This window comes from Salarias fasciatus, chromosome 9, assembly GCF_902148845.1.
Source record: "Salarias fasciatus chromosome 9, fSalaFa1.1, whole genome shotgun sequence".
Classification (NCBI taxonomy): domain Eukaryota; kingdom Metazoa; phylum Chordata; class Actinopteri; order Blenniiformes; family Blenniidae; genus Salarias; species Salarias fasciatus.
Genome location: NC_043753.1, coordinates 10157487 through 10183537, shown reverse-complemented (window position 1 = coordinate 10183537; position 26051 = coordinate 10157487). Strand labels below are relative to the sequence as shown.

The window sequence follows — 26051 nt, the reverse complement described above, 5'->3', positions numbered from 1 at the left end:
CCGTCAGTGAAGCAGAGAACCGACACAGATCTGTAAACAGGACCTTCCACGTTAGATTGAAGCATCTTTGAATGAATATCTGCTTCTCCAAGCTCCAACTTTTGATTTAAAGTTTTATTTCCCAGGTAAGAAGATGTATTTTAGCCGCTGGTTGTTAGCTCCCCTGCTAATGCGGCTGGTAGCTCAGTGAGCCACAGTTAGCTACCGAACGTGGAGATTGTGCCTTGATGTCCTTATAGACATTGTTGCGCGAGATGTTGGCGTGCCTCATAACCCATCCGTGTCCGTGCCTGTTGCAGGAGTCGTCATGGGCGAGGTGGAGCTCTCCTGTCGGGCTTACGTGAAGATGTACCTGCACGCCTGTCTGTTCCCCCGGTGCAGCATCAACGGCCTGCTGCTGTCGTCGAGCCCGGCAGGGGGCGCTGTCTGCGTGACGGACTGCGTTCCGCTGCTGCACTCTCACCTGCCACTGGCTCCCATCACCCAGCTGGCCCTCACACAGGTAGGACCTTTGGCTGAGAGGAGACAAGATAAACATGACAGATCGCCAGTCCATCACAGGGTAATTTAGGGTCACCGATGAAGCGCATATTCAAGTTCAGGTAATAGACAGATCATCTCGGGTACGATCTGCCTATCATTCTTGAGTATGTCGAGTTGTGCGGACAACATCGACCAGACAGGAAGTTGCAACTTAAAAAGGCACAAGTTGAATAGTGTTTTGCTTCATTGCCGCAGTGTAATTTCATACTCTTCATGATATTCTCTCATGCTCGTCCAATATGGCGCCTCTGATGTTTGACAGCTGCCTTTCCTCTCCCTGCAGGTGGATGTGTGGTGCTCACAGACTCAGCAGAGGATTGTGGGATACTACCAAGCCAACTCTTGTGCGTCAGATAACAGGTGAGATCTTGGGACCTTGAAGATTCTCTCTGTATATTTCTGAGTGGCTTCAAATGGGGGTCCCTAACATTTTCTCTCGTGCCACCAGAGATGATGAGTCTGTTTGTCGACTTTGTAACATGCAGCTCATCAAACCTGCAGACATCAGATCACTTATGTTTACTTGATATCGTGCAGTTCTAATGGACTCTGACAAGCAGCAGCAGTCCAAGAAACTTTGAAAACCTCCCTTCAAACTGTGTGTCGACCTCCTAAATGTCTTGTAAACCACCTCACCTCACCGTCAAACTCACTTTAATGGGCCTTTTAAGAGATTGTGGTCTGACTTGTCAGCGTAAAACACTTTGAGACCGGTAGAATACCACCACCACTCTCTTTGTTTCTCCCACAGCCCGACCCCGTGTGCGCTGAAGATCGCCGATAAGATCGCCGAGCAGTTTGACAACGCCGTTTTGTTGATGGTAAGAAAAACAGACATAAAACCGAAGCTGCTGAAACAATCGGTTCACTGATGGCCCCGTGTCTTCCTGTTGTGCTCGGCAGCTGGACGGCAGTAAGATGTCTCCGGACTATCGGGTTCCTCCCATCGTCATGTACGAGCGCAAAGACTCCAGGTGGATCCTCAAAGACAAACACACGTAAGAGTCGAGTCGTTGATGGTTGAGAGGACGCCGGATGGTCTGATCAGTCACACCAATGGTAGATCAGTACGCCAATGACATAACCAATCACCAATAAGCAGTGTGTAGATTTCAGCCTCCTCTTCATAACTGAAGTAGTGTCTTTAGCACTATCACTTGTTTTCCACCACAATCACACACAAAAAAAAAAATCCTTTAGAGAGGATCTGGTGTCTAAAACCATTTATGTAACATATTAGGTTTTCATGTCAGAAACGTTGACACATTTTGAAATCGACCTCTGTTTACATGGAAACTACACACGTAACACACCATAAACATTAATAATGGCAAGTACACACACATTCTAATGGACAGATGGCCGAGCTGGATTACTATTAGAGGTGACTCTCAACTCTTGCAGTAAAATGAAATGGCAAAACGTTCTTTTGCATTAACAGCTACTTTCATGATGTGTTTTGATTTAACCACGAGGCTCAGCCTGTTTTGAGATTCAGGAGTGAGACTGCCCTGGTGAAGGTCATGTCTGATGGCCGTCTCCTGACTGTGCTTCTCAAGGTTTCGCTTCGATAAACTGCATTCCAGTGTAGCCCCCCCCTTTACAGTTTAAAGTCTTTGGAAGAACAAAAACATGTTTTTTCTTCTTCGTGTGCAGTCCTGCAGCGAGCCTGGCTCTCTGCGTCTAAATGTGATGGGATTCTAGAAGCATCAGACCCTGACCTCTGTTTTTCCTGTGGTGAGTGAGGCTCTGTGTTGTGGCTCCTCAGGATCATGCTGCGGCAGTGGGAGGAGACCCGGGCCATCGCCTCCCAGATGCTGGAGTCGGGTGATCACTCGCTGCTGGTGGACTTCGACAGCCACTTGGACGACATCACACAGGACTGGACCAATCAGAAACTCAACACCAAGATCTCGGAGCTCGCCTCGCCGGCCAACGGGAACATCTAAGACTGAGAGGCGGCGCCCGAGTTTAACCGCCCTGCTCAAACACAACCACACCTGCTGCACAGACTCCAGGAAGATGTTTATTGTTCTCCGCTGAACAAGGACTCACACACATAAATAACACAATATTTACATCTTAGTATCTCCGGTCTTCCATCTAACGTTTCCGTTCCCACAAATGCAGCGTGTGCCTTGTGGTCCAGCCCAACACCACCCTGCTCATTTCAAGGACAGATCATCCACTGGCATTGTTACTGTTCAGTTGCGCTCCAGTTTTGTGTATTTTCATAGTTTGTGCTTTACAGAGTAACTGAGGCAGCACGGTACGAAGACACCCGGCGGGAAGCGTCGGTGTGCTGAAGCTCAAAACGTTTGGTTTCTGGTCAGGATATTGAAAAGGAAAACTCGCATGTGGCCGCGTACTGTCAGGACATGGTTAAAACACAGTTTTGATATAAATTCTTGCACAAAACTAAGTCAGAGTGTTGTTTTGAGGTGGCTAAAAACCAAGACGGTAACATCTTCTTTTAACCAGCACCATGAGCTCCTCTCTTTTCTCTGTTTAATGCCTGTTCCTGCTGCATGATGATGCCTTCTAAGGGGCAGTTGGCATTTATTTTGGTCCAAACAAGGGAATAATCATCATGTCATAGTGAAATCTCAAGAGGTTTTCAAGTCAACCAACTCCATCAGCCTTGTAATGCAGGTTTGCACCACCAGATGGTGCAGTGAGTCAAATCATCAACCTGCCTGAGTAACTGTTGAATATGACAGCAATTAGCATGAGCCAGGAGAGATGATCTGGAAAAACAAACATTCAGAGCTTCAGCTTCGTAATATTCATGATATTTCTACCACTAAAGTCTGCTTGGTACTTTTCTTTGCTACTGTAAAAGATTTTAACGGCTTCAAGGCCCTGTTTATGTGACATTTTCAAGTGAAAACGCAACACTTTGTTGCGTGTTGGGCGTCTGTTTACTCGACAGCCGTGCTAAAACAACACTTCAGGTAGAGATTGTGCAACTTTTCACTTGGAGGCGCCGTCATGTAAACGGGACATGTTACACTAACCTAGAGCCCACTGTGTGTCAAGTAGTTCCTGATATTAATGATCTAAAATAATGAAAATGCACTGAACGTAAAAGACATGATTCCTGATCGGCAGCACTCAACTCTTCCTTCCTGCTGCATTTTGCCTCTGTGTGACACTTTTTAATGTATTAAAAGACTAATAACCCACATGAGTATACAAGCTTTGTTTGCATAAAGATGATAGATCCTTTGAGGATTATCTGTCACCGCTGCTACTGTTATACTGAGCTACTTCTACTTGTCATGGTGCGTCTTCCTTTATTGGATGGTTAAGTTTGTATTTATAGTATAAAAACAACATTTTTTTTTTTTTAGCTTTTCAGACTTGTGACCTTTTAAAACAAAAGACAAAAAAAACAAAACAGATCTTTTAACAAAAATATGATTTTAAACTATCCACAGGTTGAACATCACTAACATCAAGCACTTTTAGTGTTTACAGACAATTAAACTACTCTTTTAAGGTGATTTCACTCACCCTCGAAAAAAAACTACATCCATTATCAGTGTGCAACAAGTCCAATTATAAAGTGAGATATTTTTTAATCTGCTGTAGCTCTGGAATGAATAAGAGCTTCTTCATTATATAAAAGTTGTCATTTTGAAAACGGGGCTCTTTAAACTTAAAAAAAAAATAAAAACAAAAACAAAACTCAGTGACGAGTGACAGACGGTTGGCTGGGTTCACACCGCATCGCAGACGACGGCGTCCGGCAGCACCTCCACCAGGTTGAGGGTGATTTCCCCCAGAGGAGACTGGCTGGCCAGAGAGTGCAGGAGGGATATGGAGTTGCGGATGGAGCTCGCCTTCTGAACCTGCTTCTCCGCCCAGGGGAGGTTGATCTGCACACGACAGAAAAATGTCCATACATTCTAAATGTTGATATTTTATCGAAAAATTCTAAAACTATCACACATTTTAAAACTGCCACTTTTCCATAATTTAGATTGATACTATATATAAACTGAAATGTTTACAGTATTGAAAAATATGCAAACTCCACACAGAGAGGCCTGCATGGTTCTCTTTTGTGCTGCTAAATTTAGACAGTGTTTTACAAAGGCATTGGACCTCAGCGGCGCTTCTCTTCTGTTGATCCGGGGATGATGTTGATTGAATAAAGTGTTCACCTGCACGATGATGAGCTTGCTGGACGGGTCCTCCTGGTTTTTCAGCTCTTCTCCAAAACAAAGTGTGATGGTGCACTTCGGAGGCTCGCCGCCGTTCGACCGGAAGGCGTCCAGATCTGACGAGGACAGGAAGGAGAGGGGGAGGTGGTTAGAAAGGCCAAAGATTTGGGTTTTAAAGTTCCAGTTTTGGCACTCTGTCCTGACTCACCCTGCTTGAAGATTTCTTTGCTGAAGAGCAAGACCGGCTCCGTGTTCCTCTCCATCTTCAGGAGCGCCGGGCTGGTGGTGTGCGGCCCCGTCCAGAAGACCCGCCCCTGGCAGAACCTCTTGCCGTACACGCCCTTCTCTTCATAGGTGAGCGCCACGCCGCGCTCCATGAAGGGCAGCAGCGTGTAAAGCGCCTGCAGCTCGGGGCCTGGCGGCAGCGAGGAGGGCGGCTCAGGCAGCGGGATGCGGGGGAAGCGGCTGCTCAGGGCCGCCGGCGTGGACGGGATGACCGAGGACGGCAGGTACGTTATCCGCACGTTGGCGCCCTGGATGAAGCACTTGAGAACCTCGTGGCCTAAGTAGTGGACGGAGATGTCGAAGGAGTCCTGGACTGAAGAGGTGGAGACGATACGGGCCGATGAGTGATCGGCACAGGAGTGAAAACAACCAATTTCTTCAACATGTCTTCCTCTTGATTACCTGCTGCAGGGGCGGGGACGTTCTCCTCGATCCGCAAGTCCAACACTGCCACTACAAGAGCAAAAAAATCAAATCACAGGTATTGTTAAAATAGCTAAAAGCATCAAAAGATGATGAAACTGTACAGATGATCGAAGGGCCTTGAACTCACCGTCGCTCCGTATTACGTTGATGTTCTGAACACACTGCTGGGTCTGAACGGGGCTGTCGCTCTGCTGCACACAGTCCTGAACACAGACAGCGAGGAAGAGGAAAAAACACTGTGAGGAGAGTCACCAGCTGCTTCATGTCCAACACAGTTTCAATCACTAAATATTATTGGTTTTTGATTGTGCTGCTGGAGGAAAACCTCTTACAATGCAATGGTAGAGACCCGGTGGACTCACCGGCTGTGGCGTCGCCTCCTCGGTTTTGATCTGCTGCGCCGGGCTGACGTCTTCGCTCTCCGAGTCGCTGCTGCTGCTCCGCCGTCTCTTCGACCTCCTGCTGACTTTTTCTCTCTTCTTCTTCTCAGGCGGCAACAAACCTGAAACACACACCAGAGGGCTGAAAACATCTGTCTGTCTCCATGGTGTGAAGACACGACGACGGCGACCCTGATCCACACTCTGACCTCTGCTCGCGGCTCATGACTCACTTTATTTGTGCAGCAGCTGGAAAACAGAGCGACGTGACTCATGCATGAGCTTCTGCAGGCTACAGCTGACAACCTTCAACAATGACTCTTCAAGAATTGACACTTATTGTCAATTATCATTTGTTTAAAGCAATTTTTTTTTAAATTTCTTTTATAAAGTCTCACTGTTTGTTTAAGAACTCCTGTCAAATGTTTGATGATTTGAGCTCAAATGATGAAAAATTGTTGTTTATACATGTAAAAGTAGTGAAGATGCATCAAATTTTGTCATGCAGGACTTCTGAAGGTTAAATCTGAAAGCTTTTATCTACCTTATCAAGTTTTTCTCTCAAAGAGTGCAAAAAGAAAACAAAAAGCAGAAGGAAACAGTTTTGACTGTCATTTTATCCATTTGTTAAATGCGTTGGCGCTATGCAAACTGGACTTTGGTCAGACGCTTGATGATTTGAGCTTTGCAAAGACGCAGCGGTTTAATCTAAATATAGCAAAGATTCAGAAAAGTAACTCCTGCAGGGTAGATTTGACAGTTTTCTTTAAAAACATGATGCATCCAGTTTTAACTCCCAGAGGAGACTGTAATTGTAAGATTTTTTTCAGTGTTTAGTGACAGTTTCAACTACTTTTACGATCTGTGACTGCTTCTTTAAAGAAAACTATGCAAACACCGAATGTTTGAGTCTCTGAAGCGATGATGTTGAGGAATAAGACTGACACTCGCTTGGACTTTGGGATTTGTTCTTAATGTCTCAGAAAACAGGAAATTAGTGTTTTTGGTCGTTTGTTTTTTTTTTTCTTGATTTTTCTGCTCACACTGCTTTAAACTGGAGGCATGTTCTCCGCCGTGGTCGGGTGTCCTCACCCTGCTCGCCGATCGGGACCAGGCGGTAGACTTTGTACGGCTCGGAGATGTCGAGCTGCGCCCGCTCCGTCACCTCCTCGAACTCGGGGCTCTTGTTGAGGGCGCAGCGCAGACGGGTCTTCCAGTTGGCCGGGTTGTCCTGCGTGCCGTCCGTCAGCTTCCCCTTGAACTCGGCCCAGGCCTGCAGGAGAGAGGCACACTGCTGAAGAGACGGAAACCTGCGGACATCGTTGAGGTTTCTATGCAGGTAGTAAATAAATAAAATTGATCTTCTAGAGCCTGACTGCACAGTTTATCAAAATGTGATAAGTGACTGCACAGTTGCAGCCGCAGATGCGTTTAAGTTAACGTTGGCAGCGCCTCAAGTCATAAACTGAAGCCGCTGTTTGGCTTCCTGCCACCTGGTGACCTAACTCAGGAGGGTAGTGTCCGCTTTAAAGCTCTCGCTGGTGTTGTCTGACCAAAGTGCTGGAAGCAGGAAACACAATTTGAACAATGCCGGTGGATAAATACGACCGACTGTGGTGTCCTCCCCTCACCCCGAAGCACCAGACTCATGGAGAGGACGCTTTATTTTCCTCTTCGGGTCTGAAGCCAACACTAACATCCTTCAGCTCTGACTCAGCAGTTTGGAGGCAAAACACTGGACTTGGTGACTCGAGGATTCATTTCCCTGAGAATTCACACCTCTCCCAGCACTTCTTCATTCTGCATTGATCATATATGATGCATGTTTAAAGAAGTAGATACAGACATGGGGGAGACTTTTATCTCCTTGTGTTGTTTAAAGCCGGAGCTAGCTTCAATAAAGAGTCCGGTTACTTCACTCAGCAGCCAGGAGGCCAAACACAGAACTCAGCTTATGATTTGATGATCTGAACCATTAATTTCCAAGTATTTCCAGGTGAAACTGAACATCTACCGACAATTTGCATGTCTTAGTGCAGCTTAATCTTGCATACATGAAGAAATGGACCATATAGGTTCATTAATGTGGGCTTTCTTCTTGGGTCCTTGTTAGGTCCATACTGGTGGACTAAATAGGCTGAATATGAGACTACATGGGTTTCAGCTTGGTCAAACCATCTGAGTAAGACTTGGGCAAAGACAGTCATTACCATGCAGGCTGATTATGTGAGATACAGGTACAAGTACTGGCTGTGGGGGCGTGTTTTTACTTTAAAGATGGCGGCGTCCTCGTCCTTGCGGAAGTCTTGTTTCCCGGCGTGCTTCCACGGGATACGAAACCTTGTTTTGGAATCGTCGTCCCACATCAGCCCCGGGTATTTACCACTGCTGACCTGGAAGAGGACAATCACAAGGTTCATTTCTTCTTCACAGGAGGGTCAGATTTAGGTAATGCCTCTTCTTGAAACTGGGTGGCAGCAGTGAGTTATTATTCCTCTGTTCTCAGACTAAGGTCCTGGTGACACAGTAATGTTTTCAAGTGAAAATGGAATTTTTTGAAAACGTTGCAACTTCATCTTCATGTAGATGGTGGAAAACGCAACTTTTCTGAAACGCCGCCACGGCTCATGTGCACCATTTTGTAGTAAATAGCCCCTTTGCTCACGCAAGAGTAGCTGGACCATGCAAATCTTTTCTGCAATGAAAACGCAAATACCAACACGTCTCCACTTGAAACTGAAAGGGCGTTTTCCCACAATAATCATACGATCAGTTGCACATTTCAGTTCAACATTTAAAAAAATCCTAAACTACAGATGGTAAGTCGTGTACCTGTCATTCTCCAAGTATTTCCAGTTATAATCATTTCTGAAATAACTTCTACCTGAATTCTTGTGATTGTAAATATTCTCCACAGGTTTTTGTTTTTGTTTTTTTTTTTCATCTTTTTCTGATGGTGACATCTTGCTGTGGGAAAAATTAAGCAAAATCTGGAAGAAGTTAAGTTACAGTGAGTCTTTGGAATTTGTGATGTTGTTGCAACACAAACCACAAGAAACAAACTAAATGAGATGCAAAGCAGATGTGGAAGTAGCAACACAAGCAACCTTAAGTTGACATGTAGAGTTGGGAGGGAACGCTGAGGCTCACACCACAAACACACACTAAATATGCCTTAATGTGACAGCACACTGCATCTGAGTCATCAAGAAAAAGGAATTTGGGGGGGAGGGGTGTCCAGATTTACAGATAAAAATGTACCAGTGGGTGGTTTCACACCTTAATAGTGAAGCCCAGTTTACTAAGTAGGACTGTGGTGTGTGAGGGGTTTACAACTGGTTATGAATCTCAAGCTACTATGATATGCAGCATCCAAGCAATGTAGGGAGAGAGCAGACACATTCATATCACTGAAATCCAGCAGTGGCAAGAAAGTGGTCGCAACAATGCGTTTCCTGGCGGTGAAAGAAAAACACGCTTTATTTCTGAAGAAAAACCCCAGCCTCACCTTCAGCTTCCTCTGAAGGACTTTTGAAAGAAAGGCCATCATCAACTGTAATGTCTAAATATCTATAATGACAGGTACCTTCTTTTTGTTCTAAAAGAACCTACATTTAGTTTTGCTTGCAATTAAAACTTGCCTAAGGTATTTTCATTTAAAAAGGCACCGCATTTAAAACTACCCTGAGGCCGCCTGAAAGGTGCTCAAAGCAGACTGCAGGTCTGTGAACACCTGAGCGACAGACGATGTGTGACAGTAGATGACGGTATCATCGGCGTAAAGATGCACCGGAGCATTAACTTTTTGGCCCAGCTTGTTCATATAAACAGTAAAAACAGAGGGTCCTAAAACAGAACCTTGAGGCACACCACTTACAGGGTTTAAGAACTTGGAATAAAAGCGAAGTGACCATACACATTGATTACGGTTGTTTTGCAAACATACCGATGTTAGACAGCCGCTGACATGAAATACTGTGGTCGACTGTGTCAAATACCTTTGAAAGGTCAATAAAAAGTGCAGCGCAGTACTTTTTGGCGTCCACAGCTAAGATGCAGAGCTTACACATGGGTCTGTCGTTATTCAGTAATGTCAGTAGGTTAGGAGGAAACTCCGAGGGGCAGCTATGGGCTGATAGACATTTTACAGTATGCCAGACTGTCTTGCGGTCATTTTAGTTGGCAGTGGCTTGAGCAAGATAAAACTGCTTGCTGAAAGATTAGCCAATTAGGCTCTCCCTTTCCTCAACCCTGATCCAGCTGATAGGAGCATGTTTGTTTAAAAAAAGACTAAAACTGTCATTAAAATATTTCCAAGCAAGATTCACATGGTCGAATGATTAAAAAATGCTCCAAATTAAAAAGAAAAGCTCATGATCGACAAAATGCTTAAGATGGATAAGATTGGTAAGAGCCAGCCTCAGTTAAAATCGCCTAAAAGAACAATTTCCTCAAAGCTCAGTTGTAATAGAAGCTGCATTAAGGAGGATAAAGGGGGCAAAGAACAACCAGCGACAGGTAGATGTTGACCATTTGGCAGACCAATACTGAAAGCTATAATGTCAAACTGTCATATAATATCGCATTAATCAATTAAAACTGGACTTTAAGAGTTTATGTAAATCCATCCGTTGGCTTGGAGGAGACGGAAACAATAAATAGAAATGGCTGAATTTGAAGCCACATCGAGTTCAACATATTTACACAACATCAGAGAACCATCTTTTATTTTACTTTATATTCATGTTTCAGCTATACAAAACAAATGAGGACAGATCTTGTTGCAGTTTTTTAAAGTGTGATAATATACAATAAAAACATCCCTCTACATTTAGACATAAAGGCTTACAGCTTGGCAGTAAAACTAGTCAGTATCCATGGATGATTAAAACATCTCTACGCTGAATCTTGGTGACAGTGAATTAATTCACAATGAATGGATTTGGCATTTCATTGAAAAACAAGTCGGACTTTGAGGATTTAGTGGGAGTGGGTGATTATTAAAGAAGATATAAAAACAGGTAACAACACAAAGTTGGGGACCACAAGGCCGTGATCCCACAATATTATATAACCCGCTTTCATCATTGTTTCCCTTTCCTTCTCTCTCGCCCCCTCTCTCTCCCACACACACACACACACACACACACTTACCTGTTCCACTATCCAGGAGCGCAGCCTGCGAGTGGAGCGCATTTTCACTCCTGCCATGATTCCGTTAACAGTACGCTGTCAACAACACAAACTAGAACACACACACAAACAAACACACGAACAAGAAGTAGTAAACACAAGGCACATTTTAGAATAATTAACATTCTTTCCTGTAATAAATGTCAAAAAACGACTGTAATACACAATGAATGAGTGTTAAAATCATATTAATAGTCTGAAATAATCCTTGCGAAGCATCATGTTTGCGGCTTTCAGACACACGCACACACGCACGCACACACACGCAGAGAGTGAAACAACAAAAAATGTCTACAAAGTGCGCTTTCACAAACACGCTCAGATTCAGCAGCGACATAAACGTGAGGAACAAAACGACCTGGCTGCCTGCGCGGTGATTTTCGCGAAACAAATTAAATTTAGAAGGAAAGGTGCCGTTTAAGAGGAAGTGCCTTTAAGTTTCGTTTACCTCGCGGCTGTCGCTCCGTCTATCCTCGGCTCGACGTACTGACGCTCTCCGCTGCTCTGCTCTGCGCGGCGCGCGCCCCTCCGCCGCGGACGCTCTTCAGGCTGGCGCTCCTCTTCCCAGAAGTCACGTGATTTCACAGAAACCAGCGCCCGATCACCACCGCCAGGGGGCGACAAAACCCCGACCACTTCAGCGTCACTCAAAGTACTGGAAATGCATTAATAATAATATCGATTATACAATCAATAACTGACTTTTTAATCGCACTAAAAGGTGAAGACCGCTATAAAAAAAACACACCAGATATATAAATGTTCAATAATAATCCAAAAAATTAAAAAAATGCAAAAAACAAAACACTGTCAAACAAAAACGACGATATTTAAATCTGATAAATGTAATAAAACTTCTTTGAAATAAAAGGACAAATAACGTTTTTGAAATGTCTCTTCATATTCGTGTTCTTTCAGGAATGAAAAAATTCCAAAAAAAATGCATTCATGTTTTGCATCCAAACCTTTCAGACTATTCCAGAAAATACATCTTTTTAGTCAATCCCAGCATTTAACCAAGGTAAATTATACAAAGACACATAAATAGACTTGTTTGTAAAATAATCCTTTATTGAGCTCATTTCGACCGCTCAAACAGAAAACTGACTGGTATGATTTGATATCTGAAGGAACAAATGATCCGCCATGCTGCAAACTGATTCCTTTGAAAGTGGCACTGTTTAATCCGACCACATTCAGCAACTTCATTTACTTCGTCTCCAATGAATTAATAAAAACAGAAATGAAAACATGTAAAAACAGTGGTGAATAGCGAAGTACTAAGAGTGTAAATGATGAAAAATATGAACAATATTGCTCCTTCATGTTGGAAAACAACCTCTGACACCGAGTTAGTTCTCCTGAATGACACTTTTCATTTGAGAATATGATCAAATATGAAGAACAATATCTAATCACGGTACCCTTGACACGGATAAAACGTATTGTGCAGAATAAGGCTGAACAAGACTTTTTAAAGCAGCACAGTGAAACATTGATCTATTTATACACATTTTTAAACAAAAAGCTTTATTTTTTTTTTTAAAGTGTTATGACTTTGAAAAGCCTTGTTCTCTTGATTCTCTCGTTTAAAATTTTCACTTTCAAACTGTTGAAGAGCTTATTAAACTCTATAAAAACTCTCTTTCCCAAAATAGATTCTTTTTCCAGTTTTAAAGACATTAAAATATGGATAAAAACAGGAAAGAAATCAAACAGCTATTATATGATTTTAAACTCAAATAAAACAGTTTTTTTTTCTCCCCCAAACACAACCGACATTAACTCCAGGCTCGATTGTCTTCATTTGTTTCTGGGAACTTTTTCTCCGAGTGGGACCTCCATCAGTTTCTGTGAGAAGAAAGACATCGATTACAGACATCAGCTACTTTTTTAATGAGACAGATGCGATCTCAGTCCAGGAGGCAGAATAACTGCTGAAGAGACTCACATGTGCCGATAATCAACCACAAAATATGGAATTCATATTAAAACTAATCTCAAAAAAGAATCCACATCATCGCCAACAAACTCGCCTCAAAGCCATGCTGTAGGGTGAGTTTGTAAAAACACGGATAATGTCACAGCTGTAGGAGTTTTTTTGAACATTTTGTAGTATTTTGCACATGAAGGTAACATGAAAATCAGTTTAATGTTGAAATTACAGTATTTTTTGAACAGTAATTATTGGGTTTTGTGAAAATCTAATACATGTTTGACACCCCTGATCCCCTGATCCATGTGTGGTGTGTGAGTGTGTGTGTTGTGAACCCGACTCAGTGTCCCACCTTGAGCATTCGCGCCTGGTGCGTCTGGTCGTCCTCGGCCTCTCCCCTCGGCACCTCCACCAGGTACCTCTTGCAGGCGATCTCCAGGTCTTTGGCGTCGTAGAGCAGAGCGGGGTCCAGAGAGTGAATGTTGATCAGGCTCACCAGGTACTCCTTGTAGTGCTTCCTACACACACACACATATTATAAACCAGCAGCGTGTGATGGATGCAAGCTTTTTTCATTTTTTTTTTTAATGTTCTGATGGGAACTCACTCGCAGAGTCCGGCCTGACCAGGGTGAGTCTGGATGCCGCACGGCGAGTCCAACTGCTGGTTGCCCTCGTCTTTCTGCTCCATCACACCACAGGCGTCTGCAGTGAGGACACACACACACACACACACACACACACACACACACACACACACACACACACACACACACACACACACACACACACACACACACACACACACACACACACACACACACACACACACACACACACACACACACACACACACACACACACACACACACACACACACACACACACACAGAGTCTCAGATCACCATCGTATAATAAAACTTTTTGGATGGATATTCGGAGACGTGTGGCGGTTTCATGTTCACCGATGGAAGCGTCGTCGGAAGGCTCGGTGTTAAATTCCACGCTGCTCCTCTGTTGAAACAAACAGGAACCAGAAAATACGATGCGAATTCAGGATTTTTCTAATCATAAACAATTATTTTAGCAATTATATCTTTCTTATATAGAATATTTATCACAGCTGGTCGATGATTGTCATGATTATTATAAAAGATAGATGAGGATCAAAATTACTTTGTCAACATGGTCAAATATCAAAAAGATACTAAATCTCCCTAACTCGATTTGCAGATTAATTCAAATTCATCACAATCCTGAATTTCTTCCTTCATTTGGATTAAAAACTTGGGCTGAAAAGGGCCTTACGATGTTGGGTCAATTGGTAGATAGTGGGAATTTAATGACCTTCCAGCAACTCCAACAAAAATACAATCTTACAGCCAATGATTTCTATAAATATTTACAATTAAGACACTATCTACATAAACATGATTATTTGACGTCTCTACAAGCCCCACCCACTAGCATAGAACAATTTTTTATTTCTGTAATCAAAAGGACAATTAATAGCAGATATGTCTCATATGTCTACAAAATATTGCAAGGTGACAGAACAGAGGATACAAAAGACATTAAAGGAAAATGGGAACTGGAAATGAACATAATAATCAAGGATGAGGATTGGGAGCAAACAATGCAGGAGGGATATAAAATAACAAACAGCCCAACACTAAGAGAGTTTGAATGGAAAACCAAAATTAGATTCTTTAGAACTCCTTTTGTCACATCCAAATTTGGTAAAACTTCAGATCGATGTTGGAGGGGTTGTGGTGGTGTGGGGGACCATACTCATATATTTTGGGATTGTCCCAGATTAACTTACTATTGGAAAGACATTCAGAGTGAAATTATGAACTGCTTGGGTATTAAAATTCCATTGGAACCAAATTTCATAATTCTGGGAATTTTCCCAATTAATTTTATACCACACTGTAACAGAATTCCATTAAAAATATTACTTTTGATTGCAAAAAAAATGATTACTACCTCCTGGCTTAAACCTCAACCCCCCAACATTACACAATGGAAGAACAAACTGAAGGAAGTATATCACATGGAGCAGATAACTGCAAGACTGCAAATGAAAATTGACATATTTAAAGATAAATGGTCTCCAATTCACAATTATATCTGTACTTGACTTCTTGTTTATTGAGAAAAAAATTGTTAATGTTTCATTGTAATATGGGAAAAAAGTGTTTGATGGCAACAAGGAGTACTATTGTACCACATTGTATCTGTTAAATTTAGTATTTTACAGCTGTATGGTGGAATTTGTTTTGCAGATTTTGAATAAAGAATAAGTTCAACAAAAAAAAAGATAGATGAGACGATGTGAAATGATTCGTTGAGACATGGATATAAGTGTCTTCATGAGTGTGTGTACCTGCAGCAGCTCCTGCAGCTGCGCCGGGTCCCAGTCCCGCAGATAGAAGAGGCAGTCTCTGGGGTGGTGGGCGTGGAGCCCGTTGTAGTTACACTGAGCCGTCTTACAGCCGGTCTGCGAACACACACAGCAGCATGTCGCTGTCACGCCTGTGCAGCTTCATCGGCCACTCTGCTGCTCCTGACTGAGTATTCTGTGTGTTGCTGGAGCGGTGGCTGTGGTCGGGGCTCACCGTTTGGTAGGGGTTGTTGCAGCCGCTGCAGAACTGGTACCTGCACTGGAAGCAGGTGAAGTGCATGCAGCCGCCTTTGGTCAGGGCGTACTGGAAGCGGCACTGAGGACAGGCTGCAGGAGGACAGACAGCTTCACCCGAGAGGCTCAAGGTCAAACGTTTCTACTATCTGAAGAACCCCTCTGTAAATCCGTCTGTGCCCCTCCAGGAGGAAACTAATGTGACAAAATGTGTGAAAGTTCAGAGTTTGGCTCCTCCCGCTCGCCACTGTCTGAACCGTGTGGCGTCTGCGGCTGAGCGGAGCAGAAAGCTGAAGTGAAAGGAGCGGCGGCGACGCCTCACTGATGCCGTTGTCCCGCAGGTAGCCGGCCAGGCCCTGCTTCTGGTACTCCGGGTCGTTGTCCCGCTTCCACTGCTGGAACTGCTCGCAGGTCACGTCCTGGTGCTGGGGCTCCCACTGCGGACAGCGACACCCGCCGTGAGCCCCGCCCGGCGGCCATGATGCCTCGGACGGCGGAGGGGAGCGATACTCACCGACTTCTTGCACTGAGCACAGAAACTCTTGCGGCAGGACGGGCAGGTGACCTTCAGCTGGTCTCCATCGTTGATAAACCCACAGGTGCACTGAGGAGGAGGAGGAGGAGGAGGAGGAGGAGGAAGAGGAGGAGGAGGAAGAGGAGGAGGATTCACTTTCTTTATCTGCTTCTGTTGCTCACAGAGTTTGACTCTCACACAGCGATGCCTTTGTTGCTGTAATAATAGATTTATAATAATAATAATAGATTTTATTTGTAATGCACTTTACATTTAAAATCAAATCTCAAAGTGCTACATGAGACACAGGGTTTAAAAACAAGCGCAGGGTAAAAACATTACAATACAGCACACTTTAAGCAACATTATTGCTGGTATGCCTTTCTGAAAAGGAAGGTCTTCAGTCCTTTTTTGAAAGTGCCCACCGTCTGTGGGGCCCTAAGGTGGTCTGGGAGCGCGTTCCACAGACGGGGAGCTGCGGCTTCAAAGGCCCGGTCCCCCATGGTTTTGAGCCGTGTCCTGGGCTGAACCAGACGATGCAGTTGGCCTGACCGGGTCCGGGCAGAGGTGTGTGGTGTGAGCAGTTCAGTGAGGTAGGTGGGGGCCGCACCGTGTAGACAGTGATGGGTGTGTAGGAGGATCTTATACTCTATACGGGCCTGAATGGGAAGCCAGTGGAGAGTGTGAAGGATGGGAGTGATGTGCTCATATTTCCGCACCCTCATCAGGACTCTGGCAGCGCTGTTCTGTACATACTGGAGCTTTTGGAGGCTCTTGCCAGAGATCCCAATGAGGAGTGCATTACAGTAGTCCAGCCTGGAGGAAACAAAGGCGTGGACAAGCTTCTCTGCAGCAGGGAGGGAGAGGGAGGAACGTAGTCTGGAAATGTTACGAAGGTGGAAGAAGGATGTTTTGCAAATGGAGGTGACATGATTGTCAAAAGAGAGGTGGGAGTCAAACTTGACCCCAAGGTTTGTAACAGAGGGAGAGAGGGGAATGGTGTGACCAAGGAATGAAACAGAGGTAAGAGGAGAGGAGCGGAGTTGATGAGGAGTACCAGTTTGAATGGCTTCTGTTTTTGAGCCGTTAAGCTGCAGGAAGTTTTGACTCATCCACGCCCCTATATCCTCCAGGCAGGAGCTGAGGGTGGAGACAGAGGGGGTAGGAGAGCTGTTGGATGAAATTTTAATGTAGAGTTGTGTGTCGTCAGCATAGCAATGGAAGTTTATTGCATGCTTGTTGACGATACAACCAAGGGGAAGCATGTATATGGTAAAGAGGGAAGGACCGAGTACGGAGCCCTGGGGGACCCCACAAGTGACGGTGTGTGGTCTGGATTTTGCCTCCCCCAGAGCCACGTACTCCGTCCTATCAGTGAGGTAGGAGTGAAACCAGTGAAGGGCAGGACCAGTGAGACCGATGTAATGCTGGAGACGGTGAAGGAGGATGTTGTGGTCAACTGTATCAAACGCAGCAGAGAGGTCGAGGAGGATGAGGAGAGAAGTGGAACCAGAATCAGAGGCCATCATCAGGTCATTTGTAACTCTGATGAGTGCAGTTTCTGTACTGTGGGAGGGGCGAAAACCAGATTGAAATTTTTCATAGAGATTATCTATCTCTCTTCCAGGGTCATCATGAGCTTAAAAACCAAGGAACTCATAACATCATAAAAAAAAGAAGTCATGTGAATCAAAAAAAGGAAGACTGAAGGTCTATTCATAGTCCAACAGGAAGAAGAGCAAAGTTCACTTCCTGTAGTCCACTTCATTACAGTCAGGACGTTTCAGCTGCGTGAACCGGGTGATCTTTTTGACTTGAGCCCCACAGATTGCCTCTTAAAAAAGGATGCGAACTGGACTGTGGAATAAATGCACTGAAAAGCCAAACCTGGACCCCAGTCCTCAAAAGGATGTGGGAGGAACTCACATTATAGCACCACAGGAACTTTGGATCTTTCTTGAGCGTGTGCTCGGTCAGCTTCTTGTGAAACAGCTCGAACACGTCGTGCTCCAAACAGTCCCGCAACTGCAACGTGGAAAAACAAAAAAAAAAACAAAAAAAACCAACAACCCCTCAGCTTCATTTCATTCTCCCACGCTTCATGAACGCAGGTCGCCGCAGCTCAACGTGCCGACCTGTATGTCCAGCGTGGAGAAGTAGCTGTCCAGCTGCTCGGGGTCGTTGATGTCCGGCTCGCTGCAGGACGGACACACCATGTCCCGGATGTGCTTGTCCCTCACGGCGATGGTGAAGTGCTGCCTGAAGCAGTCGTGGCAGATGGAGCACTGGCAGGAGGTCAGGGACTGCATCTGCAGCGGCGACAGGAAGTTACAGTTTCACCCGCTCGGCGGAGACGAGGGCGGTTTGAGACGGAGCGCTGGCGCTCGCCTTGCTGCGGGGGAAGACGCTCAGGCAGCAGGGACACTCGTTGATGAGGAGGCGGCGGATGAAGTCTTTGTCGTTGGACTCCTTGACGGCCTGGACCACGTCCTCCAGGGAGCAGGACACGTCCTGCTCCTGCAGCAGCGACAGCACCAGCTCGCAGCGCCCCCAGCTGGGCAGGTCGTACAGCGCCAGCAGGCGGCGGCACATCCTCTGTGGGGGGGGCGGGAGGGGGGAGAGGTCGGGTGAGGACACGGAAAGGAAAACAGACGGGCTGAAAATAAACTCTCCGTATTGTCTCTGCGCCGGTCTGACCTGTTTGTCCGGGTGCTTGGGGTCGATGGGCGGCTCCGGCTGGTCGGTCCAGATGCGCTGGTGGAAGGACTCCAGGAGGGGGCGCTGGAGCAGAGACAGAGCCCCCTTCACCTCCCCGCCGCTCTGCCGCAGGGCCTCCTCGCACCGCGCCACGTCCCGGAAACCCAGAGAGTGAAGCTCCCGCATCTGAACGGCACAAAACCCACACTTGTTTCAGGAGATGTTCATAAAAACCTTTACAGAAGAAACAGCTACTTTAACTGAATGAAATCATGTTTCACTAAATTTATCCTGATATTTTCCAATCAATTTAAATATTGTCTCTTAGAATACATTCTAAATAACCAGGAGAATACATTTTAATTCGAAAAAGGATTAGAAATAGCAAATGTCCTTGCACACAGTGAAGAAGAAACTCGCTGCCCTTTCAGACTTTTAACTGTACAACAGACTGCAGCTGGAACAGTCATAACTCAGATTAGATGTTAAGAGGTTGTAAAACGGCTGTTACGTAGACACATGACGTGTCGGACAGATGCTTTGCAGAACAGCATATATGAACATTTTTACACCAGTCAAACTGGTTTTTGAACAGAAGTGGAAAAAAAAAAGTGGATTCTTCTGTTCTTGACAGTGAAAAAACTGAATTTTTAAACCTTTTCATCATCATTCCATCTGGATACAACTTACAACATTATCACGACACAGTAACTGGATACTGGAGGAATTTATCAATAAGAAAAACCTTCTCTGTCATTACAAGCTGTTAGGATTCTTTATGAAGTGAGCTGAAGATAAGCGAAGTGGAACAGTCCAACAACTGGGAGGAAGCAGATAACGGTTGTGATATGCAGTAAAAGAAAAAACCTGCTTTACACAGTCCAGTCGACTGCAGGATTATTTTAAATGGTTCATTCTTATACTGTACATCTATGCAACTAAAGCTCTTTATCAGTCTCAAGAGTGGCTGAGTGCTGAAGCTGATGATACATCTCTCTTTTGCATTTTCTTTTTTACTGTTGAGTATATTTAGTAGACTGAACACATAAATCTCTGAGTTTGACACTTCAGACACATTTCTCGGAGGTTTTGTTTCTCCTGGCCTCAGCTTCAAAGCTGCTCTGACTTCTTTCTATCAGGATGGAGTTTCTACTCATTAACCAGAGTCCAGAGGTTTCACACACTCCCACAGCATCCTGCCGCCATCGCCACACACACACACACACCAGGTCACTGTGCCCTGGTTTGTTTCTGCTCGGAGAGACTCGGCGCCTCCTGCTGGACCACATGAGCACTTCAAGCATGAAAAAATCATTTCATTTGATGTGTTTGCTGTTGTGCTGTTCTCCTTGTTTTTATGGTTTATATCTATTCAGAGTGGAGATCTCTGTTTCCCACCTTGGTCTGTCGGTCCCTCAGCAGCTGCCTCACGGCTCTGTCCGTGTCTCCTCCGGCCGCCAGCCAGGCCAGCTTGGCCTCGGCTCTGGAGAGCTTCACGCCTTCGCCGTTCAGGCCGGCCCGCCTCTCCTCTTCCTCCTCGTCCCGCTCCGCCTGGGGGTTCGTGCCGGCGTTCCCCCGCGTGTAGCTGAGCTGGACGGAGGCGGCCATGGCGCAGATCTCGTCCAGCAGGTGCGGCAGCTCCGACGTCAGCCAGTCGCAGGGGTTCACGTTGCTGCCGCCGCACATGCCCAGGGCGGCGTACACTTCCTCCGGGCTGACGCCTCGCTTCTCTGCTTCCTGCGGACAAAACTCAGGGTTTAACTGGATTTCATTGCCCTCTAATGAACGTTAAACCTAATATTTGTGTCTCTTTGAAGTCAGAGGCAGATTAATAATTTCTGTTGCTTAAATCATGAATCTTATTTTCAGCATCACATCCTGAGGGCTGTTTTAACTATCTGAACCAATATTAACACTTAAAATAACTTCTAAAAGGCAGATTTCCTTCGTGCCGTACTCGTATTTGATGGATGAGGTTGAGGCCGTCCTCCTTCATCGCGTTCTGCCTCTTCAGGTCCAGGTTGACCCGGGGCTTCGGCTGCGGCCTGGGGGCCTTGGCGCTGGCCGGCGTCTGCTGCAGAGAGCGAGGCGCTGAACCCCCGGCGGACTCTTTACAGGACAGGTTACACATCTCGCACGCCGCCGAGGGCTTGGTGTTCAGGTACGTGCAGAAGTGACACGTCCACTGAGGAGGAGAGACAGGAGGAGTCACGGTCAGAGGGGAGGTGCTGCGTGCCGGGCGTCTACGGTCTTTGTGATCCGGACCTTTCCTCCAGAGGCCGGCGGGGACCCGGGGCCGGACGCTGCCGGGGTGACGGGCGGGCGGGTGGCCAGACGGGGGCGCTCACACACCTCACAGAGGATGCTGCTGCCCTGATTCACCACCGTGCAGCTTTTACACTGCCACTCTGAGGGATCGAACACAGAGAGCTCAATCCACACAACTTCCTCAGATTTAAGAAAGTAGCATTCCTCTCCCTCTAACTACCAGACAGTAGAGAAACAGAGCTTCACGTTTATATACTAGTCATTATACAAGCCCCTGGACTCGTATAGTACAATCATGCAATCACAAAACAGAAAACAAAAATGAAATTATGTGAAATGTAATTTGTATCTTTAAAAAAAGACGGAAAAAAGCATCATGAAAACCAAAAAATACATGTATAATTCACGCTGGAGTACAGGAAGAGTTTATTTTCCATGTTCAGATGTAAACATTTTGATGAATTAAGTCACTTCCGAATAAAAGTCACTGACCAGGCAAACACCAAGTCTAAAAATACGGTAATCTATGTTAAGGACAAATTTTTAATTCTTAACTTTTAAGAATTTAATATTTCAAAGAGACGAAGTTTGATGGAGTTTTTGAGATTATGTAGTTACAGCAGGGGTGTCAAACACATTTCATTTCAGGGGCTTTGAGTAAAGTTTGTTAGAAACGAGGTAGCGAGCTTTCACAGCAGCGTCACAGAGATCTCAGCGCGTGTCTCAGTGTTGTGTTTTGTTCACTACTCTTGAGAAATTCGTTGAAAAAACAAAAACAAAGTTTTCCTTGAAATGCTGACTGTTTACTGGGGCAGATTGGAGCTTCTTGTGGGCTCGGTTTGGTTCTCTGACCCTGAATTAAGACAGTTAAACACCAACCTTCTTGTTTTATAAGCAATCGAAATGTTAGTCTGTCCGTGTTTTATTCTTTTAATCGAACTGTCATGCAGCCATCCACCACTAGTCGGGGCTATAGAGCTGTAAAACCTCCATGACAGAGAGAGACTCAGTGAGACCCCCTTCACCTGCCAGCGGTCATAATGTTCTGGCTCACCTGAGTTTGGAGACGTGGGAAGCGAAGCCGAGGCTTCCAGGGCGGGCGAGGCGGCCGTGGCCAGCCGGGGGCGCTCGCAGGTGATGCAGAGCACGGCGCGCATCTCGTTCACGGTGGTGCAGTGGGCGCACGACCACGGAGAGAGGGACGGACTGGAGCCGAGACGAGACCAAGAGTTCACACCTTTTCCAAATGTCTATTCTGTCCTCTGTTCAGCTGAAGCAGACTCCTCTCTCCTCACCTGGAGGTTTTGGCGGGCGTGACGTGCGTCCTGTTGTGTCCTTTGCGGTCGGGGTGAGAGTGGAACAGCATGTCGCAGTTCACACACAGCCTCTGGACGCAGGTGGAGCACTGAGCGTGGACGGCAGCCACGCCGCAGATGCTGCACGTTTCTGAAAAAATGACCCAGACGCTCCATTAAATGAGGCCGCAAAGCAGCTCCAACAAAAAAAAAATAAAAGACTTCCAGTCGTACCCTGTTTGCTTCTCTGCAGCTTGTCCCTCTTGTGATTGGCTCTGGTCGGGTGGCGGTGGAAGAGGTCGTCGCACGCGTCGCAGAACTGCTGCCTGTTGCATGAGGGGCAGAGCAGAGACGGGGCGCCGCCGCAGAGACTGCAGGCGGCGGCGGCGGCGGCAGGACGGTCTGCACACGCTACAAGACACGAAACTCCGCAATAATCTCACACTTCAACTTCAACATGTCGACAGGCAGTGCTCTGATTCGCAGAACTTTCACACAATTCAAACTTATTACACAACATATGAAAAGAAACATGGAATTATTCTATAAGAAAAGAAGTTTGTGTGAATTATTTTTCCAACTAATGGCCATAATCGTCCCAAACATAGAGTGCAGAAGTGAAGTGAGTGTAGAAATCAGCAACAGCTGAAGCATGATGGGGGGGGGGGGGGGGGGGGGGGGGGCGGTGATAAAAGTGATTTAACTACAAAATAAAACAAATCTAAACTGCTACTTGTGTGTAAGTGTAACAGAACGACTTCTTCTTACATCTATGTCCTATTCTGAAATTTCTCTTTGGTTTTTCATTCTGCGATTCTGATTATTTTGCTTCCTTCCTATTTTCTCATTTCATTTTTTCTTCCTCTTGACCACTTTGGAGGCCAAGAACAGCTTGTGATTTCAGGAGTCTCTCTCTCGTCATGTGACATGAAGCCCCTCAGGCTCTCGATATGAAAGCAATGATTGTATTTTCTGTCTCTTCAGTAAAAGGAGTGAATTTTCCAGTCTAGTTTTCACAAGCTCTCTTACCTGGGGACGGCTTGGGGAGCACAGGAGGTTTAGTCGAAGGAGGCGAGGCCTGCGGTTCGTCCTCCCGCTGCTCCTCGGCCGGCGGGATGACCACGGCGTCGCTCGCCAGCTCCGTCTGGAAAAACCAGCAGCACAGCCGATCGATCATCTTTACATCGACACATATGTGACAGATTGGCTCTCAATCGTACTGATTCTACTTATTTTGATGGGAAAAAAATGAAGCAAATAGTTGTTTTTGTAACATATTTGTGTGTCGGTACAGTGAAAACATGCACACACACACACACCTGCTGGATGAGGGATGGGATGATGTCTCTGAAGTATTCTTTATGAGGATGAGTTTCCTGAAGACAGAAACAGGAGGTGGAACAGAACAATGAAGTCTTCATGGCTGCACGCAGGCGTCGCGAGGCTGGCTTGGGGGTGAAAACAAACCTTTATGAGCATGTCCACCTCGGTGCGTAAGGTCATGACCTCCAGGGTCACCTCGGCAACCTTTTCCGCGTTCGGTTCGATGACTTCGTCGGGAAAGCTGAGACCATCGATCTGCTGGTTGATGTAACCGTACAAATACAGGACTCTGCGGCCTCCCTGTCAGACAAAAAGCTCAACTTTAAGCCTCGACTGGGGAAAAAAAACTCACAGAATAAACACATCAGTCCTTATTTTCGGCTGGATGTTGAAAAGACGTTGTTTTCTCACCTTGACTGCGTCCACGGTGGTCCTGAAGACCGGGTTGTTGTGCTTGACGCTCCTCCAGTACCTGGGCCTGGTGGGACTGGTCAGGTTACAGCCGTACTTCTCCAGGATGCTCAAGGCCTTAATCAGTCTGCTCAACGACTCCAGCACCTGAAGCAAGAGGCGGAGCGAGAACCGACACGATCCAAACCACCGCCTTCAAAAGAATGACGAAACAGTGATGAGAATGTCAGTGTTACCTCCTGTTCGCTGTCGCCCGCCGTGTTCTCCTTCAGCATGGCCTCCGCTGCCAGGTGACGGTACTTCTCTGACGGGGGCAGCGGGAAGGCGGCCATCGTCTGGACCTCGGCCTTCACGTCCTGAGCCAAGCCCGAGGAGGAGAGCAGCGACCGGGCTCTAAGCCGGACTTCGTCCATCTGCGCGGACGCCGCGCTGGCGCTCATGGCGGTTCACAGCTGAAGGAGTGAAACGCAGCAGTCATTCACCGAGAGGAGAGTGTCTCAAACTGAGGGCTGACGGCGGCTCGTTACTGCGAGGTGACATTCACATGACAACAATATATTCATTCCTACAACAAATAAAGATGCAGGGCTCACAAAGTGATTTAACAGTGATTTAAGTGACTTAAGAGGCAATATACAGACATAAATTGAAGAAAATATTTAATATGTCAGATTTTCAGCTAGAATGAAATATTTTGTAAAAAATTACATATAGAAAAAACAATAATGGTCTGAATTATTTCAATTTATAAGTAATGAATATGAATGTTTTTCTGCTTTAATTAAATTATAAGAGAAATTCACTTTTCTAATGTGTTTTCTTGCTTTTCAGATGCATCTGTAATGGTAAAATAATATTAACAATAATTTAAAAAACTGCATGAGACAAACTGAGATGATGATAAGAGGAATGTTGAGTTTAGAGTAGGAAATGAAAGGCATATTGAATATAATGAAATGTATTAAATCACTGTAACAGTGTGACATTCATCATTTCTTCATGAATTCATGCACAGAGTGAGTGAGATAATATTTGCGCCATAACATTTTAACTACATAAACATGAGAGCCACACTCAATTGACCATCTAGAATTTGATATTATCATTGTGATAAATAGTTTCATAAATGTACAAATAATCTTTGATGTATTACTGATATTATAAGCAGGAGAACAGGTGTAAATGGTTCTATTGCGACCACTGCATGCATATAAAACGCTTACATATAAAATGTTAGGTGTGACGAGTATATAAAAAAAATCCATTGAAGGAAATAAGTAATATTCAAAACTACTGTAAATATCAGTGGGAATAAGATAGATAAATGATATAAGATGTAAACATGCTTCATAGAAACGCAGATATTTGTTCAATGTCACTTTTGATTGATCTCATGACGACACGGTGTCAAATGCTGAAAGAGGGAAACTCCGGGCTAATCTTAGAGTCTGTGTAAAAACAGAGGTTCAAATCACAGAGACGCGGGTTTCATTACCGCAAACCACTGTTGAAACGCAGTTAACTAATGCAATGGGACGTCTTTTTGCATGTTCATGTTGGGAATGCTGAGCTAAAAACTTTTTATTTCCCTTCAGTCGAAACCGAAACTTTAAAATGTTCAATAACCAGCTACGTACCTGCTCGAATTAAGTTTTAAAAGCTTCCCTTGTACTAAAATAATCCGCCAGCATGCCGGAGGTTAACCTCTACGCTGTCATGGATAAAAACAGCCGCTTTTAATGGAGAAGTGCAATTAAAGTGGCATTACAACGCGATTAGCTTTGTAGCTTTAAAGACGCGGAACTCCACTGACGTCTCCCTCACTTCCGCCTCTGACCCCGCCTTCTTTTTTCAAAATAAAAGTCTAAACATCCGCGGTTTTTACTTTCAAAATAAAAGCCAGGGTTTTTGCTGTAGAATAAAAAAAAGACATGCAGACGTATGAAAATGTTATCTTTATTTATTTTCTAT

The 26051-nt window shown here is 45.2% G+C and overlaps 3 protein-coding genes across 4 annotated transcripts; 1 reads left to right on the top strand and 2 right to left on the bottom strand.

Annotated features, from left to right (window-relative positions):
- On the top strand, positions 1 to 2539 carry emc9 (ER membrane protein complex subunit 9). Its single transcript, XM_030099594.1, has 6 exons — positions 1 to 125; positions 300 to 502; positions 827 to 903; positions 1295 to 1364; positions 1447 to 1541; positions 2312 to 2539. The coding sequence occupies exons 2-6, from the start codon at positions 308 to 310 to the stop codon at positions 2490 to 2492; spliced, it is 618 nt and encodes a 205-aa protein (XP_029955454.1). The 5' UTR covers positions 1 to 125; positions 300 to 307; the 3' UTR covers positions 2493 to 2539.
- Positions 2540 to 2555: 16 nt separating this feature from the next.
- Positions 2556 to 11489, bottom strand: irf9 (interferon regulatory factor 9). Of its 2 annotated transcripts, XM_030099592.1 has the most exons (10): positions 11445 to 11489; positions 10958 to 11048; positions 8074 to 8196; positions 6896 to 7076; positions 5786 to 5925; positions 5551 to 5626; positions 5400 to 5450; positions 4921 to 5310; positions 4713 to 4828; positions 2556 to 4424 (listed from the first exon to the last, which is right to left on the bottom strand). In XM_030099592.1, the coding sequence occupies exons 2-10, from the start codon at positions 11012 to 11014 to the stop codon at positions 4266 to 4268; spliced, it is 1293 nt and encodes a 430-aa protein (XP_029955452.1). In that variant the 5' UTR covers positions 11015 to 11048; positions 11445 to 11489; the 3' UTR covers positions 2556 to 4265. The 2 variants fall into 2 exon arrangements, with proteins under 2 accessions (XP_029955452.1, XP_029955453.1); XM_030099593.1 differs by lacking the exon at positions 11445 to 11489 and having other exon boundaries at positions 10958 to 11130.
- Positions 11490 to 12047: 558 nt separating this feature from the next.
- Positions 12048 to 25900, bottom strand: rnf31 (ring finger protein 31). The gene is made up of 24 exons (XM_030099591.1): positions 25718 to 25900; positions 24317 to 24532; positions 24081 to 24227; positions 23814 to 23969; positions 23666 to 23722; positions 23376 to 23490; positions 22581 to 22757; positions 22347 to 22497; positions 22106 to 22257; positions 21049 to 21191; positions 20741 to 20968; positions 20182 to 20520; positions 18784 to 18969; positions 18475 to 18681; positions 18222 to 18395; positions 18013 to 18111; positions 16087 to 16176; positions 15895 to 16009; positions 15553 to 15665; positions 15321 to 15434; positions 13897 to 13945; positions 13540 to 13636; positions 13285 to 13450; positions 12048 to 12847 (listed from the first exon to the last, which is right to left on the bottom strand). Exons 2-24 carry the CDS (start codon positions 24518 to 24520, stop codon positions 12800 to 12802), a joined length of 3327 nt encoding a protein of 1108 aa, XP_029955451.1. The 5' UTR covers positions 24521 to 24532; positions 25718 to 25900; the 3' UTR covers positions 12048 to 12799.
- Positions 25901 to 26051: the final 151 nt, after the last annotated feature.

What these genes read in the sequence shown, in the direction of transcription:
- rnf31 (XM_030099591.1), bottom strand. Translation starts at nt 24,520, where the DNA reads ATGAGCGCCAGCGCGGCGTCCGCGCAGATGGACGAAGTCCGGCTTAGA. An exon ending in CGGGCGACAGCGAACAGGAG is followed by an intron (nt 24,228 to 24,316) that starts GTAACACTGACA and finishes CTCTTGCTTCAG; the next exon opens with GTGCTGGAGTCGTTGAGCAG. An exon ending in CCACCGTGGACGCAGTCAAG is followed by an intron (nt 23,970 to 24,080) that starts GTGAGAAAACAA and finishes TTTGTCTGACAG; the next exon opens with GGAGGCCGCAGAGTCCTGTA.
- emc9 (XM_030099594.1), top strand. Translation starts at nt 308, where the DNA reads ATGGGCGAGGTGGAGCTCTCCTGTCGGGCTTACGTGAAGATGTACCTG. An exon ending in CCCAGCTGGCCCTCACACAG is followed by an intron (nt 503 to 826) that starts GTAGGACCTTTG and finishes CTCTCCCTGCAG; the next exon opens with GTGGATGTGTGGTGCTCACA. An exon ending in ACAACGCCGTTTTGTTGATG is followed by an intron (nt 1,365 to 1,446) that starts GTAAGAAAAACA and finishes TGTGCTCGGCAG; the next exon opens with CTGGACGGCAGTAAGATGTC.
- irf9 (XM_030099592.1), bottom strand. Translation starts at nt 11,014, where the DNA reads ATGGCAGGAGTGAAAATGCGCTCCACTCGCAGGCTGCGCTCCTGGATA. An exon ending in GCTCCTGGATAGTGGAACAG is followed by an intron (nt 8,197 to 10,957) that starts GTAAGTGTGTGT and finishes GTCCTCTTCCAG; the next exon opens with GTCAGCAGTGGTAAATACCC. An exon ending in CAACGTAATACGGAGCGACG is followed by an intron (nt 5,451 to 5,550) that starts GTGAGTTCAAGG and finishes TTGCTCTTGTAG; the next exon opens with TGGCAGTGTTGGACTTGCGG.